This window comes from Portunus trituberculatus, chromosome 42 (genome assembly GCF_017591435.1).
Source record: "Portunus trituberculatus isolate SZX2019 chromosome 42, ASM1759143v1, whole genome shotgun sequence".
Lineage (NCBI taxonomy): Eukaryota > Metazoa > Arthropoda > Malacostraca > Decapoda > Portunidae > Portunus > Portunus trituberculatus.
The window spans coordinates 19,408,788-19,428,375 of NC_059296.1; the positions used below are offsets into that span (position 1 = coordinate 19,408,788).

The following is a 19,588-nucleotide window of genomic DNA, read 5'->3' on the forward strand; positions in this document are numbered from 1 at the left end:
TTCCAAATTGTTGATACTATTGATCTAGGGACACCCACTTGTGCTATACCCACCTCACACTTTCTTATAAGTTCAAGCTTATCTTTGAAAGGCAGGAAATTGTGCTTCTTAACAGGGTATCAAACTGGCCTATGATACATGGAACACGGGCCATGGTTCTTGGTGTGAAACTAGGAACATTATCACATAAAAGCTGCCAGCGTTCTTGCTATGCTAGGCAAAATGGCCCAGCAACCATGACCAAGCCTAATCAATACAAACCAGAACAAAACCAGGCCGTTTATACCTCAAACTGTGCTTCGTTCTGGAATTGCATTTGCACTTCCTCTTATTGAAGAAAAGGAAGTAAAAGAAACTAGAGATGAACCGAGATGTGCACGACAGCAACTTGGAGTCAGAGGGTTGCCATGATATATACATTTATCTTTCTAAATTCATGAAATATTACTAATATTCCAAAATGAAAAATTTAGGCACTTTCTTTTTAGTTTAATATGTTTTTATTACATATATTAAGTTTAGTTTTTCATTGGGATAGCATAAGGAGAACCAGCTTGGATATAAAGCCATCCCAACTTTGCTCCGCTAATCACGGGCAAGTTCCAGCTATCTGGAGCAGATGTTCCTCGTTCCACGTATCATAGGCCAGTGTGATAGCCCCTTTAGGGGTAGAGCTGGAGATGGCTTTGCGCAGCATGGTCGAGAGTGAGGTAGAGGAAGTGACACACAGGGTAGCGTTGGTTTATACTTCTGCCTGCCGAGCTGGCAGCGAATTTGGGGTGGCAGCGGATTTGACTGGGTGGGTGGTGTACGAGATATGAATGACGAATTGGTGAGTCAGTCAGTCGAACCTTGAGGATTGGGTATTAATTAACCGAGTTCGAATTGGCAATAATTTGAAGTGCAAACGGTTGAATCATGAGGATCCCCTGTACTGGTATTACCAGTAATATGGTATCAGAACTAGGGGTGTGGAGTCGAAGTCAGAGTCGGAGTCGAGGAGTTGAGGAGTTGGCTACTTTTGGCCGGAGTTGGAGTTGGAGTTGGAGTCGGAGTCGGAGTCGCAGTTGGAATTGGAGTCAGAGTCGGAGTCGGTAAAAATAGGAGTCGGAGTCGGAGTCAGAGTCGGAGTATGTAAAAATATGAGCGACTCCGACTCCTTTACGTGATAAATTTTCGAGTAAAGATTCCACTTCATGGAGATTCCTACAAATTGGGAGAAATTGACTTTGTGGAGGATGTGTTCAATCAAGCAGTCTGAGGGAATATTGATATTTTTAATATTTTTTTCATGATTTTTATTTTGTATTTTGTTGAAGATATACCCTAAGGAAGGAGGGCGGTACATGCCGCCACAACCACCCAGACAGCAGATAATACGGGTATCTCCTTTTGCTATATTTTATGGTGTTTTGCATGAGCTAATGTGTATATTCATCATAGAGGTTGATTGCTAAGTGATATCCAACGATGGTAAAATGAGTGTGGTACTAGTACATCGTGTGATCCTGTATTATACGCGTTGCCTACGCGTCCCCATTCTCCCCCTTGCTGAGCTAGGCTGACAACGTTTTTCAGCAGATGCCAAGAAGGCCTCATCAGCGAGAGAAATAAAAACGGAGTCAGAGTCGGAGTTGGAGTCGCAACCTTCAAATTTCCTGGAGTCGGAGTCGGAGTTGAAGTCGCAACATTTAAATTTACTGGAGTCGGAGTCGGACTTTTGAAAATCTGACTCCACACCCCTGAAGAACGGTACAGTGGCAGCTGCGACAAGGGAGATGACAGAGCTTTGTATACGACCACATGTGCAACCGTTTGATTACCAGATATTTTCACCACTAATAAGCCTTTGGTGTTTATAAATGAAAACCTACAGATAGAATGCAGAATGTTATTCTGATGACAGCAGCAGCACAAGTCACAACTGGGGGAGGGGGAAGGGGGATGCCATGGAGCCTTTGTTTACAACCACGTGTATTTTTCTGAGTATTAAATCAAACTATTGCGTTCAAATATTGAAGAGTTTGAGTATTTAGACGTTAGAGTATTGAATCTCCACTGTATGTATGTATATATATATATATATATATATATATATATATATATATATATATATATATATATATATATATATATATATATATATAAAAGTACACTAAATAATAATACCTCTCACATTTAAATCACTACCAAAATCCATGAGACAAATATACTTACATCTGCTTGTTGGAGGGTGAAATAATTCTCTTAGGTGACCTAGATTTAGACCGTGATTTTGATCTTGACCATGTTTTTCTCGGTGAAAGTGTAGGTGTGTTTGATCTTGAACTGCTCCTCCTACGAGCATTTGGCCCAGGGCGATAGTTTCGCTTTGTAAATCCTTGACCTGAAATCACAGAGCCACCTAAAATATCATCATAAAGCCTGTCTTTTCTACAAAAAATATAGGTAGTGTATCAGTATCAAGAAGTTTTTAGCATCTAATCCATCAGATGTTAAAGAAAATCTCACCATTTGATGAAAACTTCTTTTCATTTGCAGCATTTTTAACATCTGTAACAATAACATCATCTTCCACATCCTGCTCATCATCATCATAGTTCTTGCTAATGTTTTGTCCCTTAGATCCTGAAAATATAACAAAATAAGTGATAGAAAATACCATTAAACAATTACACCATCAAAACCTAAAACATGAAGGTCATATTCTGAAACAAATATAAATAAAAGCAAATTACTTTCCTCACATCATCAACACAATACAAACAAGTTCATCTCTCTCTCTCTCTCTCTCTCTCTCTCTCTCTCTCTCTCTCTCTCTCTCACATATTCACTGGTTCTCAGTTCACCTCCTTGTAGAACATTTCCTTTGGTGAACACTGCTGGATTTATCAACAAATGAATATAATGACCAACACTTTCAGTGAGTTTAGGAAAAGTCTAATTCACATCATGAACCAGTGATTTTCTTCAGTAAAATTTAATAAAAAAAAAAAGTCATGATTAATAATATAATAACAAAGGTGAATGTGAATAGAACTCCACTCTTGACGAGACATAGCACATTTTTTTAGTTAACAAGTTTTGCGATGAATGAAAACTTTCCTCACGTGTGGTCCTTAAATTTGAAAAATAATAAATTAAAGCCAAAAGGAAGAATTTTCATTTCTCTCATAACTACATCAATTACAGAGTATAAAAAATGTTATAAGATATTGAAATTTTTAAAGAACCAACATCAAACAACATATAAACTATCATTTCTACCTGGTGACTTGGGCTTTGGTGGCAATGGAATATCATTCTTGGAGAGAACAGATGTCCCACTACTTTTAGGCATGGGAGAACCTGGAAGGGGTACCTCCTTGACATTACCAGCAAGCGATGTGATGGGTTTGGAACTTTTAGTTACTACTGGGGCCACAGAACTCGGTGCTTGATTCAATAGCACTTTAGTCTTCTCCTCTTGTAGTCGACTAAAAGAAAATAATATTATTAATCCATAAACCCAATATCAGTTTGATATCATCATTACTATCTTATGATTTAAGACACAAATATCCTTACTCCAGGAGAAAATCCTGAATCATCAAAACAAACTACAAATTCCACTATACATTCCTTGAACACTAAACAACTCTACATCCTGAAACTAAGCAGTGCAACCACCAAACAAAACAATTGAAAGTGTTCCAGTCACTGAACCTGAAACCAGATATTATGCATATACAAAGCTTTGATGTGAATTGGTTCATCTTATAACTACAAAAGGTAAAATGTATGAGTAACAACAGGTCATGAAATCATTTTTTTGGAGCTAAATGTAACTCTTTAAAATACTTTTAGATTAGTACCACTGCATTAAGCTAAAGGTTATTCCATGTGTTGTAATGCAAAATAAATGTGAAAGTTTATTTTTCACCTTACCTTAGATTACCGATATCAAGAATTTTTTGCTTTAGAGATTTCAGTACTGATGAAATATCTCTCTCAAAAGCCACTGCCAGTTTGTGTCTCCCCATCTTTTTTTCAATCTGAAAAATTTATATTTTTAGAAAGATGTGTAAAACTGTTTGAATACTGAAAACACAATTCAAGAATTACAACATTTTCAGGACATTTACAAATTAAAATAGGGAAAAAATATGTTTAAACAAGACTCAAAATAAATACCTGAGCAAGATCCAAGGTAAATTCCTTCACCAGAGAAGCTGTCCACTCTTTCAAATCATATGAAGAATATCTATCATATATATGTTTGCAGTGTGTCTCCTGTAAATGAAGATTAGTTGTTAAGAGTTAAGATATAACAGCAAATAAAAATCAATCAGGGGATTGACATTACAAGAAAAATTAAGCTATAAAATGCCGCAAATAGCAGATCACAATCACAGAATGCCTAACTTCTGATCTCTTTCGAAATTTCTAGACTGGAAAGAGCAAATCAATTCCTCAAAAACTTAATTTCTCTATAAATAAAACTTGATACAACCTTCCAAATACATATCCCCTCTTCATCAGTGACACTTGACTGACTCCTTCTTCTACACCAAACATCCTCAGGATGTCCTCTATTCTTATACTAAACTGGAAATTTTATATTTCATCTCTAACTAAAAACAACTTCTATGAAGTTAGGTGTTCTCAGTCATCCTTTTTTATAGCATATATTTTCATCCCCCAGCAACTTTGTATAGGGTCCTTATCTGTCCATGTATGGAGTATATGCATCACATGTATGATGGGTTCCACTGATACAGCTGTCTTCAGCCTCTTTCACATAGCCACAATATTGCATTTCTTGCTATTTTTTACTGCTATTCTTATGCTAACTGCTCTTCTGATCTTGATAACTGCATGCCTCAGTTCCTCCAGCAGAATATGCTGCACAAGACTTTCTTCTTTCTTTAACCCCTATTCTGTTCACCTCTTTAATGCAAGAGTTAACTGGTATTCTCAATCTCTGGAAACTCACTCCCTACTTCTGGGAGGTTTCAAAACACATATCCTTTGATTTTTTATAACTACTTATGAGTTTGATCTGGAACTGAGACTTCAGTGGGCCTTATAAAAAAAATAAATTAATTAAACTTAAAAAATAAGTAAATAAAAAATACATAGTGGCACTTCAAAAGCATGTGCTTTCTTAAGCAACATGAGATTTGTTGCCTTTTTTTTTCTTCTTTTATGTAAGAGAAAACACCAGCAAAAAAAAGGCCCACTGAGGTCCAAGTCACTACACAAGTTAAATAGAAACACAGTCAGAATGGAACTTCGAGGATGGTGTAGGAGAGATCTATTTTTGTCAATTTTAAATTTTCCATGAAGGATGTATGTGTAGATAGATGCATGTAGTTTCGTGTGAAGGAACCGAGCTGTCTTTAGGGAGCAGGCTGTGACAGGCTGTGATTGCCCCCTTGTGTTGTGAGAGACAAAGGGAATTATTCAGTGAGGTCACAACTGGCTTGAATAAGTTCACAGCACCCTCTGAACCAGTCCTATTAGACATCACTGAGAATAATTACCATTTCCTTCCAAATAAAGCATGCTTTATGCAAAGCAATAATTACTATCTTTAGCTCTTCAGTCATCATCTTTCCTGCTATCAAACAATGACAGGTGATTTACTGGAGGTGGAAGAGGATATGGAGAACCTAAAACTAATCTTTCCTCCAATTATTAAGGTGTCTTGACCTTGAAACCAATGAGCTACAGCCTGATTTCTAAAGATGGGTACACACTTGTTGCATTTCCACGTATCGTTTCATTGTTGCATAATGTAGGATGGACAGCTGGCCAAGGGCAACAAAAGAAAAGGCCCACTATGTTGCTAGTTCCCTAAAAGACATAGGAGTTAGCCAAAATATTCAGGGCCAAATGTCTCGACACCTCTCTCTTAAAAGAAGTCAAGTCAAAGGAATATGGAAATACAGAAGCAGGAAGAGAGTTCGAGAGTTTACCAGTGGAAGGTATGAATGATTGAGAGTACTGGTTAACTCTTGCATTAGAGTTGGACAGAATAGGGGTGAGAGGAAGACGAAAGCCTTGTGCAGCAAGGCCACAGGAGGGGAGGCATGCAGTTAGCAAGATCAGTAGAACAGTTAGCATGAAAACAGTGTTAAAAGATAGGAAGAGAGGAGGGGAGTTGATGAGACAAAAAATTTTGATTCCACCCTATCTAATAGTTGTGAGTGAACCCCCAAAAAAAAAAAAAAAAAAAAACATGCAAAGAGTACTCCATACCAAGATGGATAAGGCCTTTGTACAGAGTTAGCAGTTGGAGGGGTGAGAAAAATTGGCAGAGACACCATAGAATGCCTAACTTCATAGAAGCTGTTTTAGCAAGAGATGAGATGTGAAATTTCCAGTTAAATGAGTATAGGACAGACCAAGGATATTCAGTGTAGAAGAGAGGATTGTGGTCTGGAAGGTTGTGTCGAGTTGATAGATGGAGGAACTGAGTTTTTGAGGCATTGAAAACTACTAGATTTTCTCTGCCCCAATCGGAAATCTTAGAAAGATCAGAAGTCATGCATTCTGTGGCATCCCTGCATGATCTGATGACTTCCTGAAGGGTTGGTCATCTTTGAAAGGACATAGAAAGATGGAGGGTGGTATCATCAGCATAGAGTGAATAGAAAAAGAAGTTTGGTTAAGATCATTAATGAAAAATATAAAGAGAGTGGGTGACAGGACAGAACCCTGAGGAACACCACTGTTAATAGACTTAGGAGAACAATGGCCATCTACCACAGCTGCAATAGAAATCGGAAAGGAAACTTGAGATAAAGTTGCAGAGAGAAGGATAGAAACTGTAGGAGGGCAGTTTTGAAATCAAAGCTTTGTGCCAGACTTTATCAAAAGCTTTTGATATGTCTAACACGACAGTAAAGTTTCACCAAAATTTTTAAAAGAGGATGACCAAGACTCAGTAAGGAACGTCAGAAGATCACCAGTAGAGCGACCTTGGTGGAAACCATACTGGTGATCATATACAAAATTGTGAACTGACAAATGTTTAAGAATCTTCCTATTGAGAATAGATTAAAATTTTTTAGACAAGCAAGAGATTAAAGCTACCGGACAGTAGTTTGAGGGATTAGAACGGTCACCCTTTTTAGGAACAGGCTGAATGTAGGCAAACAAGAAGGAAAGGTAAAAGTCGATAGACTTAGTTGAAAGAGTTTGGCCAGGCAAGGTGGAAGCACAGAAGTACAGTTTTTGAGAACAATAGGAGGTATCCCATCAGGTCAATACGCCTTCCATGGGTTTAGGCCAGAGAGGGCATGGAAAACATTATTACAAGAAATTTTGATTGAAGACATGAAATAGTCAGAGGGAGGAGAAGAGCCCAGAATTATTCAAGGTGGAGTTTTTAGCAAAGGTTTGAGAGAAGAGTTCAGCTGTAGATAAAGAAGAGCTGGCAGTGGTGCCATCAGGATGAAATAAAGGAAGAAAAGATGAAGAAGTAGTTATTGGACATGGTTTTGGCCAGATGCCAGAAGTCATGAGGGGAGTCTGAGTTTGAAAGATTTTGACATTTTCTATTATGAAAGAGTGTCTGGCAAGTTCAAGAACATACTTGGCATGATTTTGGGCAGAAATATAAAGTGCATGAGATTCAGGAGATGGAAGACTCAAGTACATTTCATGGGCAATCTCTCTATTATGTACAGCACAAGAACAGGCTGTGTTAAACTAAGGCTTAGAAGGTTTAGGTTGAGAAAAGTATGAGGAATGCAAGCCTCCATGCCAGACATTATCACCTCTGTTATGCATTCAGCACACAGAGATGGGTCTCTGACACAGAAACAGTAATCGTTCCAGGGAAAAAGAGCATAATACCTACTCAGGTCCCCACAACTGGCAGAGGCAAAACACCAGAGGCACCTCTGCTTTGGGGGATCCTGGGGAGGAATAGGAGAAATAGGACAAGATACAGAAATGATATTGTGGTTGGAGGAGCCCAACGGAGAAGATAGGGTAAAAGCATAAGCAAAAGGATTAGAGGTAAAGAAGAGATCAATATTATTGGGCGTGTCTCTAAGACGGTCAGGAATATGAGTAGGGTACTGCACCAGTTGCTCTAGGTCATGGATGAGAGCAAAATTGAAGGCAAGTTCATCAGGATGGTCAGTGAAGGGAGAGGAAAGCTAAAGCTGATGGTGAACAATGAAATCTCCAAGGATGGAGATCTCTGCAAAAGGGTAGAGAGACAGAATGTGCTCCACTCTGGAAGTTAAATAGTCAAGAATTTACTATAGTAAGATGAGTTAGGGGAGAGATAGACAGCAAAGATAAATTTAGTTAGAGAGTGACTATTGAGTCAAAGCCAGATGGTGGAAAACTTGGAACATTTGAGAGCATGGGTGCTAGAACAAGTTAAGTTGTTGCACAGACACAACATCCACCTTTGAAGCAAAAATTAAGATAGAGGAAGTAGGAGGAAAATGAGAAGGGGCTACTCTCAGTTGCCTCAGAGCTGTGTTTCGGTAAGGAAAAGAAGATGAGGTTTAGTAGAGATGTGGTGTTCCACAGATTGAAAATTAGATCTAAGACCGCAAATGTTGCAGAAGTTAATGAAGAAAAAGTCGTTGGGGGATGTCAAGACATTTTAGGTCGCCACCAGAAGAGCAGCCCGACCTGGGGACATTTGTGGTCCCCTCCCCAGAAGGGAACTCTGAGGCTGGATTTGGAGTCGCCATAATCTTGATTTTGAATTTTAAGTGGTGTGTGTGTGTGTGTGTGTGTGTGTGTGTGTGTGTGTGTGTGTGTGTGTGTGTGTGTGTGTGTGTGTGTGTGTGTGTGTGTATTCACCTAGTTCACCTAGTTGTAATTTTACAGGGCCTGGGTATCATACTCGTGTGGCCCCGTCTCCATATCTACACACATCCAACTTTCCTTTAAATCTATGCACACTCCTCGCTGACACTACCTCCTCACTCAAACTATTCCACACCTCCACTCCACACATCTCTGTGGGAAGCTATATTTCTTCACATCCTTCAAGCATATTCCCTTGGCTATCTTTTTACTATGCGATCTCGTAGTTCTATTTAAATTTTCCTCTCTCAACATCATTTGCTCATTATTCACTTCATCCAAACAGTTTATAAACCTGTATTAAATCACCTTTCTCTTCTTTGTTCCAAGGTAAGCAAATTCATTTGCTTACCTTGGAACAAAGAAGAGAAAGAGGGGATTTAATACGAGTTTATAAACAGTTGAACAGTTTGGATGAAGTGGATAATGAGCAAATGAAGTTGAGAGAGGAAATCGCATAGTAAAAAGGTGTGTGTGTGTGTGTGTGTGTGTGTGTGTGTGTGTGTGTGTGTGTGTGTGTGTGTGTGTGTGTGTGTGTGTGTGTGTGTGTGTGTATCTATCTAGTTGTATTTACCTAGTTGTAGTTTTACAGGGCCTGGGCTTTATGCTCGTGTGGCCCCGTCTCCATATCTACACTTATCCAATCTTACTTTAAAACTATGCACACTCATTGCAGACACTACTTCATTCAAACTGTTCCACGTCTCAGCACATCTTTGCGGGAAACTATACTTTTTAATATCTCTTACACATCTTCCCTTCCTCAGCTTCTTACTATGCGATCTTGTGCTTCAACTGGTATAGTCTTCTCTCAGGATCAGATACTCATTGTCCACTTGGTCCATTCCGTTTATCAATTTATAAACTTGGATGAGATCCCCTCTCTCCCTTCTCTGCTCCAATGTTGGAAGATTCATAGCCTTTAGTCTCTCCTCATATGTCATCCCTTCAAGTTCTGAGACCATTCTTGTAGCCATTTTTTGTAGTCTCTCCAGCTTCCTTATGTGTTTCTTTTTGTGAGGGGTCCACACTACTCCTCCATATTCCAATCTGGGTCTTATTATAGTACTTATCAGTTTCTTCATCATTTCTTTGTCCATGTAGTGAAATGCTATTCCAATATTCCTTAGCAAATTATATGTCTCTCTGAAAATTCTATCAATATGGCTTACCGGTTGATTATCTTCTTCCATCGTCACTCCCAAATCCTTTTCCTTTTTTACTTTCTCCAGTACTACTCCATCTCCCATCTTATAGATTTCCACTGGTAGTCTTTCACTCTTTCCCATTTCCATGACATGGCTTTTGTCCACATTGAATTCCATCTCCCATTTTTAATCCATTCCCAGATCTTATTTAGGTCTTCTTGCAGTATTTCACAATCCTCTTTTTGCTTTATAACTCTGCACAGTTTTGCATCGTCCGCAAACAGATTTATGTAGCTCTTCACTCCTTCTGGCATGTCATTTATATAAATGAGAAAAAGTATTGCCGCCAATACTGACCCCTGTGGCACTCCGCTTTCTACTGCTCTCCACTTGGACTTCATATCTTTGACTACCATCCTTATTTCTCTCCCCTTCATATAATTTTTCATCCATCTCAATGTGTTTCCTTTTAAACCACCCTTCTCCTCTAATTTCCACAGTAACCTTGCATGTGGCACTTTATCAAATGCCTTTTTTTAAATCAAAGTAAATACAATCAACCCATCCTCTCTCTCTTGTACCCTATCAACTATTCTAGAGTAGAAACTCAGTAAATTTGTTACACACGACTGACCTTTTCTAAAGCCAAATTGGCTATTTGATAATAATTTGTTGTCTTCAAGGAACTCGATCCATTATTTCTTTATTACTCTTTCACACATATTACATATTACACTAGTTAGTGATACTGGTCTGTAATTCAGAGGTTCTTCCTTCCTTCCGCTCTTATATATGGGAACCACCTCAGCTCATTTCCATTCTACTGGTACTGTTCCATTTTCTAATGAGCATTTTATGATTGTGATCGACATCATCGGCTAACTTCCCTTTTCTAGCCATTATTTCTTCTACAGCCACTTGAGATTTCATTTTCACCTTCATTGGTCTCTTACCCCCTTCAGTGTACCTTCCCAGCCTAACCACTTCCTCCACCTCCTGGTCAAATTCTTGTGTGCTGGTGTGTGTGTGTGTGTGTGTGTGTGTGTGTGTGTGTGTGTGTGTGTGTGTGTGTGTGTGTGTGTGTGTGTGTGTGTGTGTGCGTGTGTGTGTGTGTTTCACTGTTTGATCTGCTGCAGTCTCTGACGAGACAGCCAGACGTTACCCTACGGAACGAGCTCTGAGCTCATTATTTCCGATCTTCAGATAGGCCTGAGACCAGGCACACACCACACACCGGGACAACAAGGTCACAACTCCTCGATTTACATTCTGCACTACTCACTGGTAGGTGAACAGGGGCTACACGTGAAAGGAGACACACCCAAATATCTCCACCCGGCCGGGGAATCGAACCCCAGTCCTCTGGCTTGTGAAGCCAGCGCTCTAACCACTGAGCTACCGTGCAACGCTATCCCATCTACATTGCTATGCAACTGTGTGTGTGTGTGTGTGTGTGTGTGTGTGTGTGTGTGTGTGTGTGTGTGTGTGTGTGTGTGTGTGTGTGTGTGTGTGTGTGTGTGTGTGTGTGAGAAGTAGGAGTAGGAGGGTTGTCTTTAGAGGGCACACTGTGACTGCCTCCTTGAGTTGTGAGACACAAAGGGAAACATTCAGCAAGATCACAACTAGCTTTAATGGAAGGTTCACAGCACCCCCTGAACTAGTGCTATTAGATCTCACTGGAAGTAAATTATTTTTTCAGTAGGTATCTACTACCTCCTCCACTTATTGTGTATCCACGTGTTGTATCATCATTCTGTGGTGCAACAGTGTCATTCAGTTTCTTCGTGACCATAGCCATAAGTGCAAATGTGCAGTTGGCTGCGGCCACATATACATTTTTATTCATGAACATCAACTTAGTAAAAGGAGGGAGGGAGGGGGAGGGAGGGAGGGAGGAGAGGAGAGAGAGAGAGAGAGAGAGAGAGAGAGAGAGAGAGAGAGAGAGAGAGAGAGAGAGAGAGAGAGAGAGAGAGAGAGAGAGAGAGAGAGAGAGAGTGTATTGGTGGGTGTCTAAACTCTATGCAAGGAGATTTGCAGTGGAACAACTATGTTATCTAACTTAAAATTTCAGCATGTGAGTGGACTATATGAAAACTTTACAAGGATGCACCCAACTGATTTTGAGTTTGTTGTCTGCGACTGGGTTGAAAATTGCAAAAAAAAACTTGTGACCATCCACGACAATACTGAACGTGCACCAGGACTACACTCCCCATCCACATGAGGGTTGCTGAGTTGTGTGTCATTCCTTTGATGTGACGGCAAAAGACCGACAAATGGCGGATTTTTTTTTTTTTTTTTTTTTTTTTTTTTTTTTTTTTTTACATTACAAGGGCACTGGCCAAGGGAAAACAAAGTGTTGGAAAAAAAAAATCCCGCTGGTTGCCAGGCCCTGTTAAGAGGAAAGTAGGAGAAAGAGAAAAAACAAAAAAATTTAAAAGGAGGGTCCAGTTAACGTAAGAGGTGTCTTGACACTCCTCTTTTGAAAGAGTTTAAGTCATAGGCAGGTGGAAATACAGACACAGGTAGAGAGTTCCAGAGTTTACCAGTGTAGGGAATGAAGGAGTGAAGATACTGGTTAACTCTTGCATTAGGAAGATGGACAGAATAGGGATGAGAAGAAGTAGAGAGTCTTGTGCAGCGAGGCCGCAGGAGGGGAAGGCATGCAGTTAGCAAGTTCAGAAGAGCAGACAGCATGAAAACAGCGGTAGAAGACAGATAAAGATGCAACATTGCGGCGGTGACTTAAAGAATCAAGACAGTCAGTTAGAGGAGAAGAGTTGATAAGACGAAAAGCTTTAGATTCCACCTTGTTTAGTAAAGCTGTGTGTGGATCCCCAGACATGAGAGCCATACTCCATACACGGGCGGATAAGGCCCTGTACAGAGCAAGCAGCTGGGAGGGAGAAAAATGGACGAAGACGCCACAGGACACCTAACTTCTTGGAAGCTGATTTAGCAAGAGTAGAGATGTGAAATTTCCAGTTTAGATTTTTAGTGAAGGATAGACCGAGTGTGTTTAATGTAGAGGAGAGGGAAGTTGAGTGTTATTGAAGAAGAGAGGATAGTTGTCTGGAAGGTTATGTCGAGTAGATAGTTGTAGAAATTGAGTTTTGAGGCATTGAACAAAACCAGGTTTTCTCTGCCCCAATCAGAAACAAGTGAAAGATCAGAAGTTAGGCGTCCTATAGCATCTCGCCTTGAGTCATTTAATTGTTGTTGGGTTGGGCGTCTGTTGAACGCTGTTGAATAATGCAAGGTGGTATCATCAGCATAGGAGTGGATAGGGCATTGAGTCAGATTTAGGAGATCATTGATGAATAATAGAAAGAGAGTGGGTGATAGGACAGAACCCTGTGGAACACCACTGTTGATAGTTTTAGGGAAGAACAGTGACCGTCTACTACAGCAGCAATAGAACGATCGGAAAGGAAACTGGAGATGAAGGTACAGAGAGAAGGATAGAATCCGTAGGAGGGTAGTTTAGAAATTAAAGATTTGTGCCAGACTCTATCGAAGGCTTTCGATATGTCAAGGCCGACAGCAAAGGTTTCACCGAAGTCCCTAAAGAGGATGACCAAGATTCAGTTAGGAAAGTAAGAAGATCACCAGTAGATCTGCCTTTACGGAAACCATACTGGCAATCAGAGAGAAGGTTGTGAGCTGATAGATGCCTCATTATCTTCCTATTAAGGATAGACTCAAAGGCTTTAGAAAGGCAGGAAATCAAAGCTATAGGGCGGTAGTTAGAAGGATTGGAGTGGTCACCTTTTTAGGGACAGGTTGAATGTGAGCAAACTTCCAGCAAGAAGGATAAATAGAAGTAGAGACACAGATGAAAGAGTTTGACCAGGCAGTGAGCGAGTTCGGAAGCACAGTTTTGAGAACAACAGGAGGGACTCCATCCGGACCGTAAGCCTTCCGAGAATCAAGGCCAGAGAGGGCCAGGAAAACGTCTTTATAAAGAATTTTAATTTTAGGGATGAAGTAGTCAGAGGGTGGAGGAGTAGGAGGAATATGCCCAGAATCATCCAAAGTTGAGTTGGTAGCAAAGGTTTGAGCGAAGAGTTCAGCTTTAGAAAAGAAGAGACAGCTGTAGAGCCATCTGGATGAAGTAAAGGAGGAAAGACGAAGAAGTAAAGTTGTTAGAGATATTATTGGCTAGATGCCAGAAATCTCGAGAGGAGTTAGAATTGGAAAGACTTTGACATTTTCTATTGATGAAAGAGTTTTAGTAAGTTGGAGAATAGATTTGGCATGATTACGGGCAGAAATATATAGGGCATGAGTTTCAGCAGTTGGATGGCTACGGAACCGTTTGTGAGCCGCCTCTCTATCATTGACAGCACGAGAACAAGCAGAGTTAAACCAAGGCTTTTTAGCTTTAGGGTTAGAGAAAGTATGAGGAATGTATAGCTCCATGCCAGAGATAATCACCTCTGTTATGCGCTCGGCACAAAGAGAAGGATCTCTGACATGAAAACAATAATCATCCCAAGGAAATCAGAATAGTACTGCCTTAGTTCCTCCCACTTAGCAGAGTTAAAATGCCAGAAGCACCTCCGCTTAGGCGGGTCCTGAGGCTGCACTGGAGTGATAGAACAGGTAACGGAAATTAGATTGTGGTCGGAGGAGCCCAACGGAGAGGAAAGTTTAACAGAGTAAGCAGAAGGGTTGGAGGTTAGGAAAAGATCAAGAATGTTGGGCGTGTCTCCAAGGCGGTCAGGAATACGGGTAGGGAACTGCACTAGCTGCTCTAGGTCATGAAGGATAGCAAAGTTGAAGGTTTGTTCACCAGGTTGGTCAGTGAAAGAAGATGAAAGCCAAAGCTGGTGGTGAACATTGAAATCCCTAAAATGGAGATCTCAGCAAAAGGAAAGTGAGATAAGATGTGCTCCACCTTGGAAGTCAAATAGTCAAAGAATTTTACATAGTCAGAGGAATTAGGTGAGAGGTATACAGCACAGATGAATTTAGTTAGAGAGTGACATTGAAGTCTTAGCCAGATGGTAGAAAATTCTGAAGATTCAAGATTGTGGGCACGAGAGCAAGTGGTGTCGTTACGCACGTATGCGCAACATCCAGCTTTGGATTGAAAATGAGGATAGAGCAAGTAGGAGGGAACAGAAAAGGGGCTGCTGTCAGTAGTCACAGACAACTGTGTTTCGGTTAGGAAGAGAAGATGAGGTTTAGTAGAGGAGAGGTGGTGTTCCACAGATTGAAAATTAGAACGAAGGCCACGAATGTTGCAGAAATTGATAGTGAAAGTATTAGATGAAGTGTCAAGACACCCAAGGTCGACAGCAGAGGGCAGTCCGACCTGGGGACATTTATGGTCCCCTCCCCAGAGGGGGACTCCGAGGCAGGGCGTGGTGAAGCCATTATTAAATTTTGATTTGAAGAGAGTGTAAAAGTGTAAGGTGTTGTAGTGTAGTGTAGGAAGTAGTAGAAGTTGTCTTTAGAGGGCAGGCTGCAGCTGCTCAATTGTATAAATGAGACCACAAAGGGAACCGGGAAGAGAGGACACGGGGAATCACTCAGTCTGCAGCACTGCCTACATCCCCGTAAGTACCTCTCCTGGAGTATTCCACCGGGCGGGAGTGCATTACATATGTATCATATTTTGACATGCAACAGTGCAATGCTATCCCATCTGCATTGCTATGCAACTATGATACTATACGTGGAAATGTAACAAGTGTGGACGTGCCTTAAGAATATGAGAGAGAGAGAGAGAGAGAGAGAGAGAGAGAGAGAGAGAGAGAGAGAGAGAGAGAGAGAGAGAGAGAGAGAGAGAGAGAGAGAGAGAGAGAGAGAGAGAGAAAGAGAGAGGGGGTGCAGGAAGGGGGGGTGCCGTGGTACAGTGGAACCATGCGTGCTTTGGGGTCCGAGGGGTCTCCAAGCGCAAGGGTTCAAATCCTGTCCACGGTCCGAGTGTAGGTTAAGCTTCCTCACTCAGGGCAATGGTTTCCTAGCGGGTGAGCTTTGAGATAGGAGGTACCCCAAAAAGTATCGCCTTTAGCCCATAAACTCCCATGAAAAGCCCACATGGTATAAATAAAAAAAAAGAAAAAAAATCCAACTTTTAAATTCATGAAACTGAAAAATTATCAGACATTAATTCTGACAAAATTACTGAATGAATATGCACACTCACAGAAAACTTGTCATTTCCCATTATACTTAAAGAGCATAGTATAGACTTTCAACAAGGAGATAATACCATCAAGTATAAGTATAAAATTGAATCTACTTAGTCAAGTTTACAATATAAAACTTAACACAAGAGACTTACAGAAAATTTCAGCCTATGTGGAACACTCTTTATGTGAGCAACCAGAGTATGGGCTGTCATTTTCTTGCTACAGACAGCACAGATGTAATAACAACCATCAAGGGTCATGTCCAGGTCCTTCCGTACCTCCAAAACATACTGCAAACCTGTAACAAAATAATACTAACATATTCCCATTCCAGCTATATTTTACCTTGGACATCTGATTAATAATCTTTAGTCCCTGCAGCATTAGTGTGGTATGACTTAATGTAAAGAAGAAATGTGTGGTGTCAATTATGTTATCACATCAACAAGTCTTTCCCAGACTTTTCCACTTGTTACAATGGTCAAATTGTGATGGATCAGAAAGCACACTATTTACTATGCATAAGAAGGTATTCTCTGTATAGACATAAAGAACAAACTGATGATTGTAAAAAATGAAAAAAATTACTGAAGCTTTTACTTCCATTCAACTTATCTTTCTTCTTTTTGATATACTGAGAAGGGTAACTATGAAAAAAAAGGAAGGAGGCAAAGCTTACCATTTTAAGTTCCAAAAACTTAAAAAGGGAAAAGATTTTAAAAACAAAAGCATTTTACAAAGTGCAAGGATTACAGCAGCAAATATTCTATCCAACACAAGTTTCTAAGCTGACAATCCTATCACAGGAAATAAACAAACAAATAAATAAATAAATAAATTCAACTAACTTAAGTCTGCTGCCAAATAGCAAGTTGATGATGAATAGATCATAAAGAAGCATCATATTAGAAATATATTAAGCCATTTGAAATACTGATGATGGTAAACAAGATAAAAGTCATGGATAAAATAGGTTAAAATTGTTCAAACAAATATTTAATTAACATTGAGCTTTAGGAAATCCTTGTAAAAGACCATGCATTTTGATTTTGAAATCTGCAATTTTTAAATTAGAATTTTTCCTTAGTTTGCACATTAATATTGATATATTCGAACAAATTTTCAAATGATATTACACACCTACTACTCTTTCTCATGAAATATGAATCCTTAACTATAAAGGCAATCAAGCTATATTTAACAAATTGGCAAACAATCCTACTCACCCACAAGTGGAATGTCTTTGCATTTGTCCACCAACATCTGAGCCAGAGCGGTCTTCTGGTAGTACTTTGGTACTTCATCCTAGAAAGATCATAATATTTGTTTAATCTCAGTGAAAAGTAAACAATAAATCCCTTAACAGTATGATTTAAAAAAAAAAAAAAAAAAAAAAAAAAACATGTACAAGAATAAATAAATTGGAACAAAAAAGGATGCAATCATAAAACATAGGAGTTACAGCTTTAACAACACTAAGGAACCCAAGAAAACAGCCAAGCAACATTGCTGATACATTTGACAAGCACCCAAATGCATTGTCAAGATTTTCAAGACAAAAATAATGTCTTTGGCAAGAGCCTCTGATTTGGAGGCTGCATGGTATTTGTAAGTCATTTTGCATTCATGTGTGCTCTCGTAGCACACTGAAGGCCCTTGATGGTTGACTGGAGAAGGTGTTTCCATGATATTTTGACCCTTGGGTGAGACTTTCTGCTTCTAGAATCCTCTTTTTACTTTTACATTTCCTCATGAACTGACCTGAAAAGATACAAAGAACGATACAGAATGGCTCACCAAGGCTCAATTGGAGCAATATAATGAAAGCTCAAAGCATCTATCACTTAATTCTATATATTTTATGAATTGCATGCCTTTAAGTTCCTCTGGCTTTAATAGATAAATATAATGATTATGATGTAAATTAAGGATAACCAGAATTTTCAAAGTATATATACAAATTGGTGTGTCAAGCAAATAAGGACATTAGACATATTTCTATAATGAATCTGCTCCTTGGAGAGAGAGAGAGAGAGAGAGAGAGAGAGAGAGAGAGATACAGCAATAATACCTATGCAGGTTTGACTGAGTAATTTTTACTTAATTGCAAGAGCAGTAGCTTCACTATGCCTCATTCTAACTGAAGCTTCTTCCTATTGTCTCGGCAGGACACAATATAAACATAAAGAAATCTAACACTTGAGACACTATAGATAAAGGAAAAAAGTCAAGGGCATGATTACGTTACGTACGATGACAGTGACGCACATGATGGCAGACCGGCAACTGCTCGGTAATTGAAGATCAAGAGTGTGAGGTATCCCTCCCCATCAATCAAGTCACAGCAAATCATTTCTACAACTTTCTTTGCTATCTATAAAACTTAGGACTCTCTTTATCCATTTGCAACATTTTATTTTGCAAGTTCATAAAACTATTGTCATGATGAACTGTAGACTTCCTCCTTTTTGGATAATATTCTTGTATTTTTTTAGGCTCTCCTCGTGATTTTATTCTGATATCAAAATCCTCTTTAGACGATCATGGATTGGCCGTTAGTAGATCTACATATACATTCTTTATCAAAAACTTCAAACACTTCATTTGCTATCGCTGCTTCAGTGAAGTATTGTCTTTTGTTGAAAAAAAAAAATAATAAATAAATAAAAATTGGAGTAGATGGAGATTTAAATTTAACACTTGTTAGGACACTCAAAGTGCAAGCAAGATTATCAATTATCAATCAAACCATTATGATTACTATGAACAAGTGAAGTTGATCTTGACAGCCTTGTTACTACATTAAGTAACTCTGGGACTTTTGCAAGGTCATTTAACTGAATACAAAATATACCTTCTATTTCATTCAATAATGTCAAATATGTATTGTGCTCACTGTGTATATACACCTGCAAATTGTCTATGAAAGACTTCTTAACACAATAGCTTTTAATAAGAATATCAAGGGAGTATCACACAAAATTACAGGTTGAGAAGATGGCTAATGAAGCCATTATTCAATTCCACTTAAAAATTAACTGTATCTCTTAATCTATGATATGATGCACTAATAATTAGCATGAAACAAATATCTCAACCGGGTATTTTTTTTTTCCCTTCAAATAGTGATTTCAAGTCAAGCCATAAGATAGAAACAATCTGTAGTTTCATAATTAGTGAATAAAGGCATAGAATGTGCAATTTTTCTTTTGTGACTTGATGGATGTGGAATGATAATTAATGTTTCTCAATCTCTATGTACCAAGTGGCTGCTGGTGTGACTGTCAACCTGTCCACATGGCAATGCTCAAAAAGGACATGTTCAGTTTAATGACTATGAATCAGTGCAATGTAAGAACAGTAAATTGCTAAGGGAGGTTACAAGGTAAGGTGTGGAGAATGGCAGTAGTTAAGGCTCATAGTAAGCCAATTTACATTCAACATTTATTTTTTTTTTATTAAGCATACTTCGTT

At 39.2% G+C, this 19,588-nt stretch overlaps 1 protein-coding gene across 1 annotated transcript in view; it reads right to left on the reverse strand.

Annotated features, from left to right (window-relative positions):
• Window positions 1–19,588, reverse strand: part of LOC123517704 — a 90,913-nt gene that overhangs the window by 43,737 nt on the left and 27,588 nt on the right. The window contains 7 exon segments of the mRNA XM_045278060.1: window positions 2,218–2,386; window positions 2,512–2,628; window positions 3,268–3,476; window positions 3,928–4,034; window positions 4,174–4,272; window positions 16,267–16,412; window positions 17,341–17,419. Of these exon segments, the coding sequence (XP_045133995.1) occupies window positions 2,218–2,386; window positions 2,512–2,628; window positions 3,268–3,476; window positions 3,928–4,034; window positions 4,174–4,272; window positions 16,267–16,412; window positions 17,341–17,419 (926 nt within the window).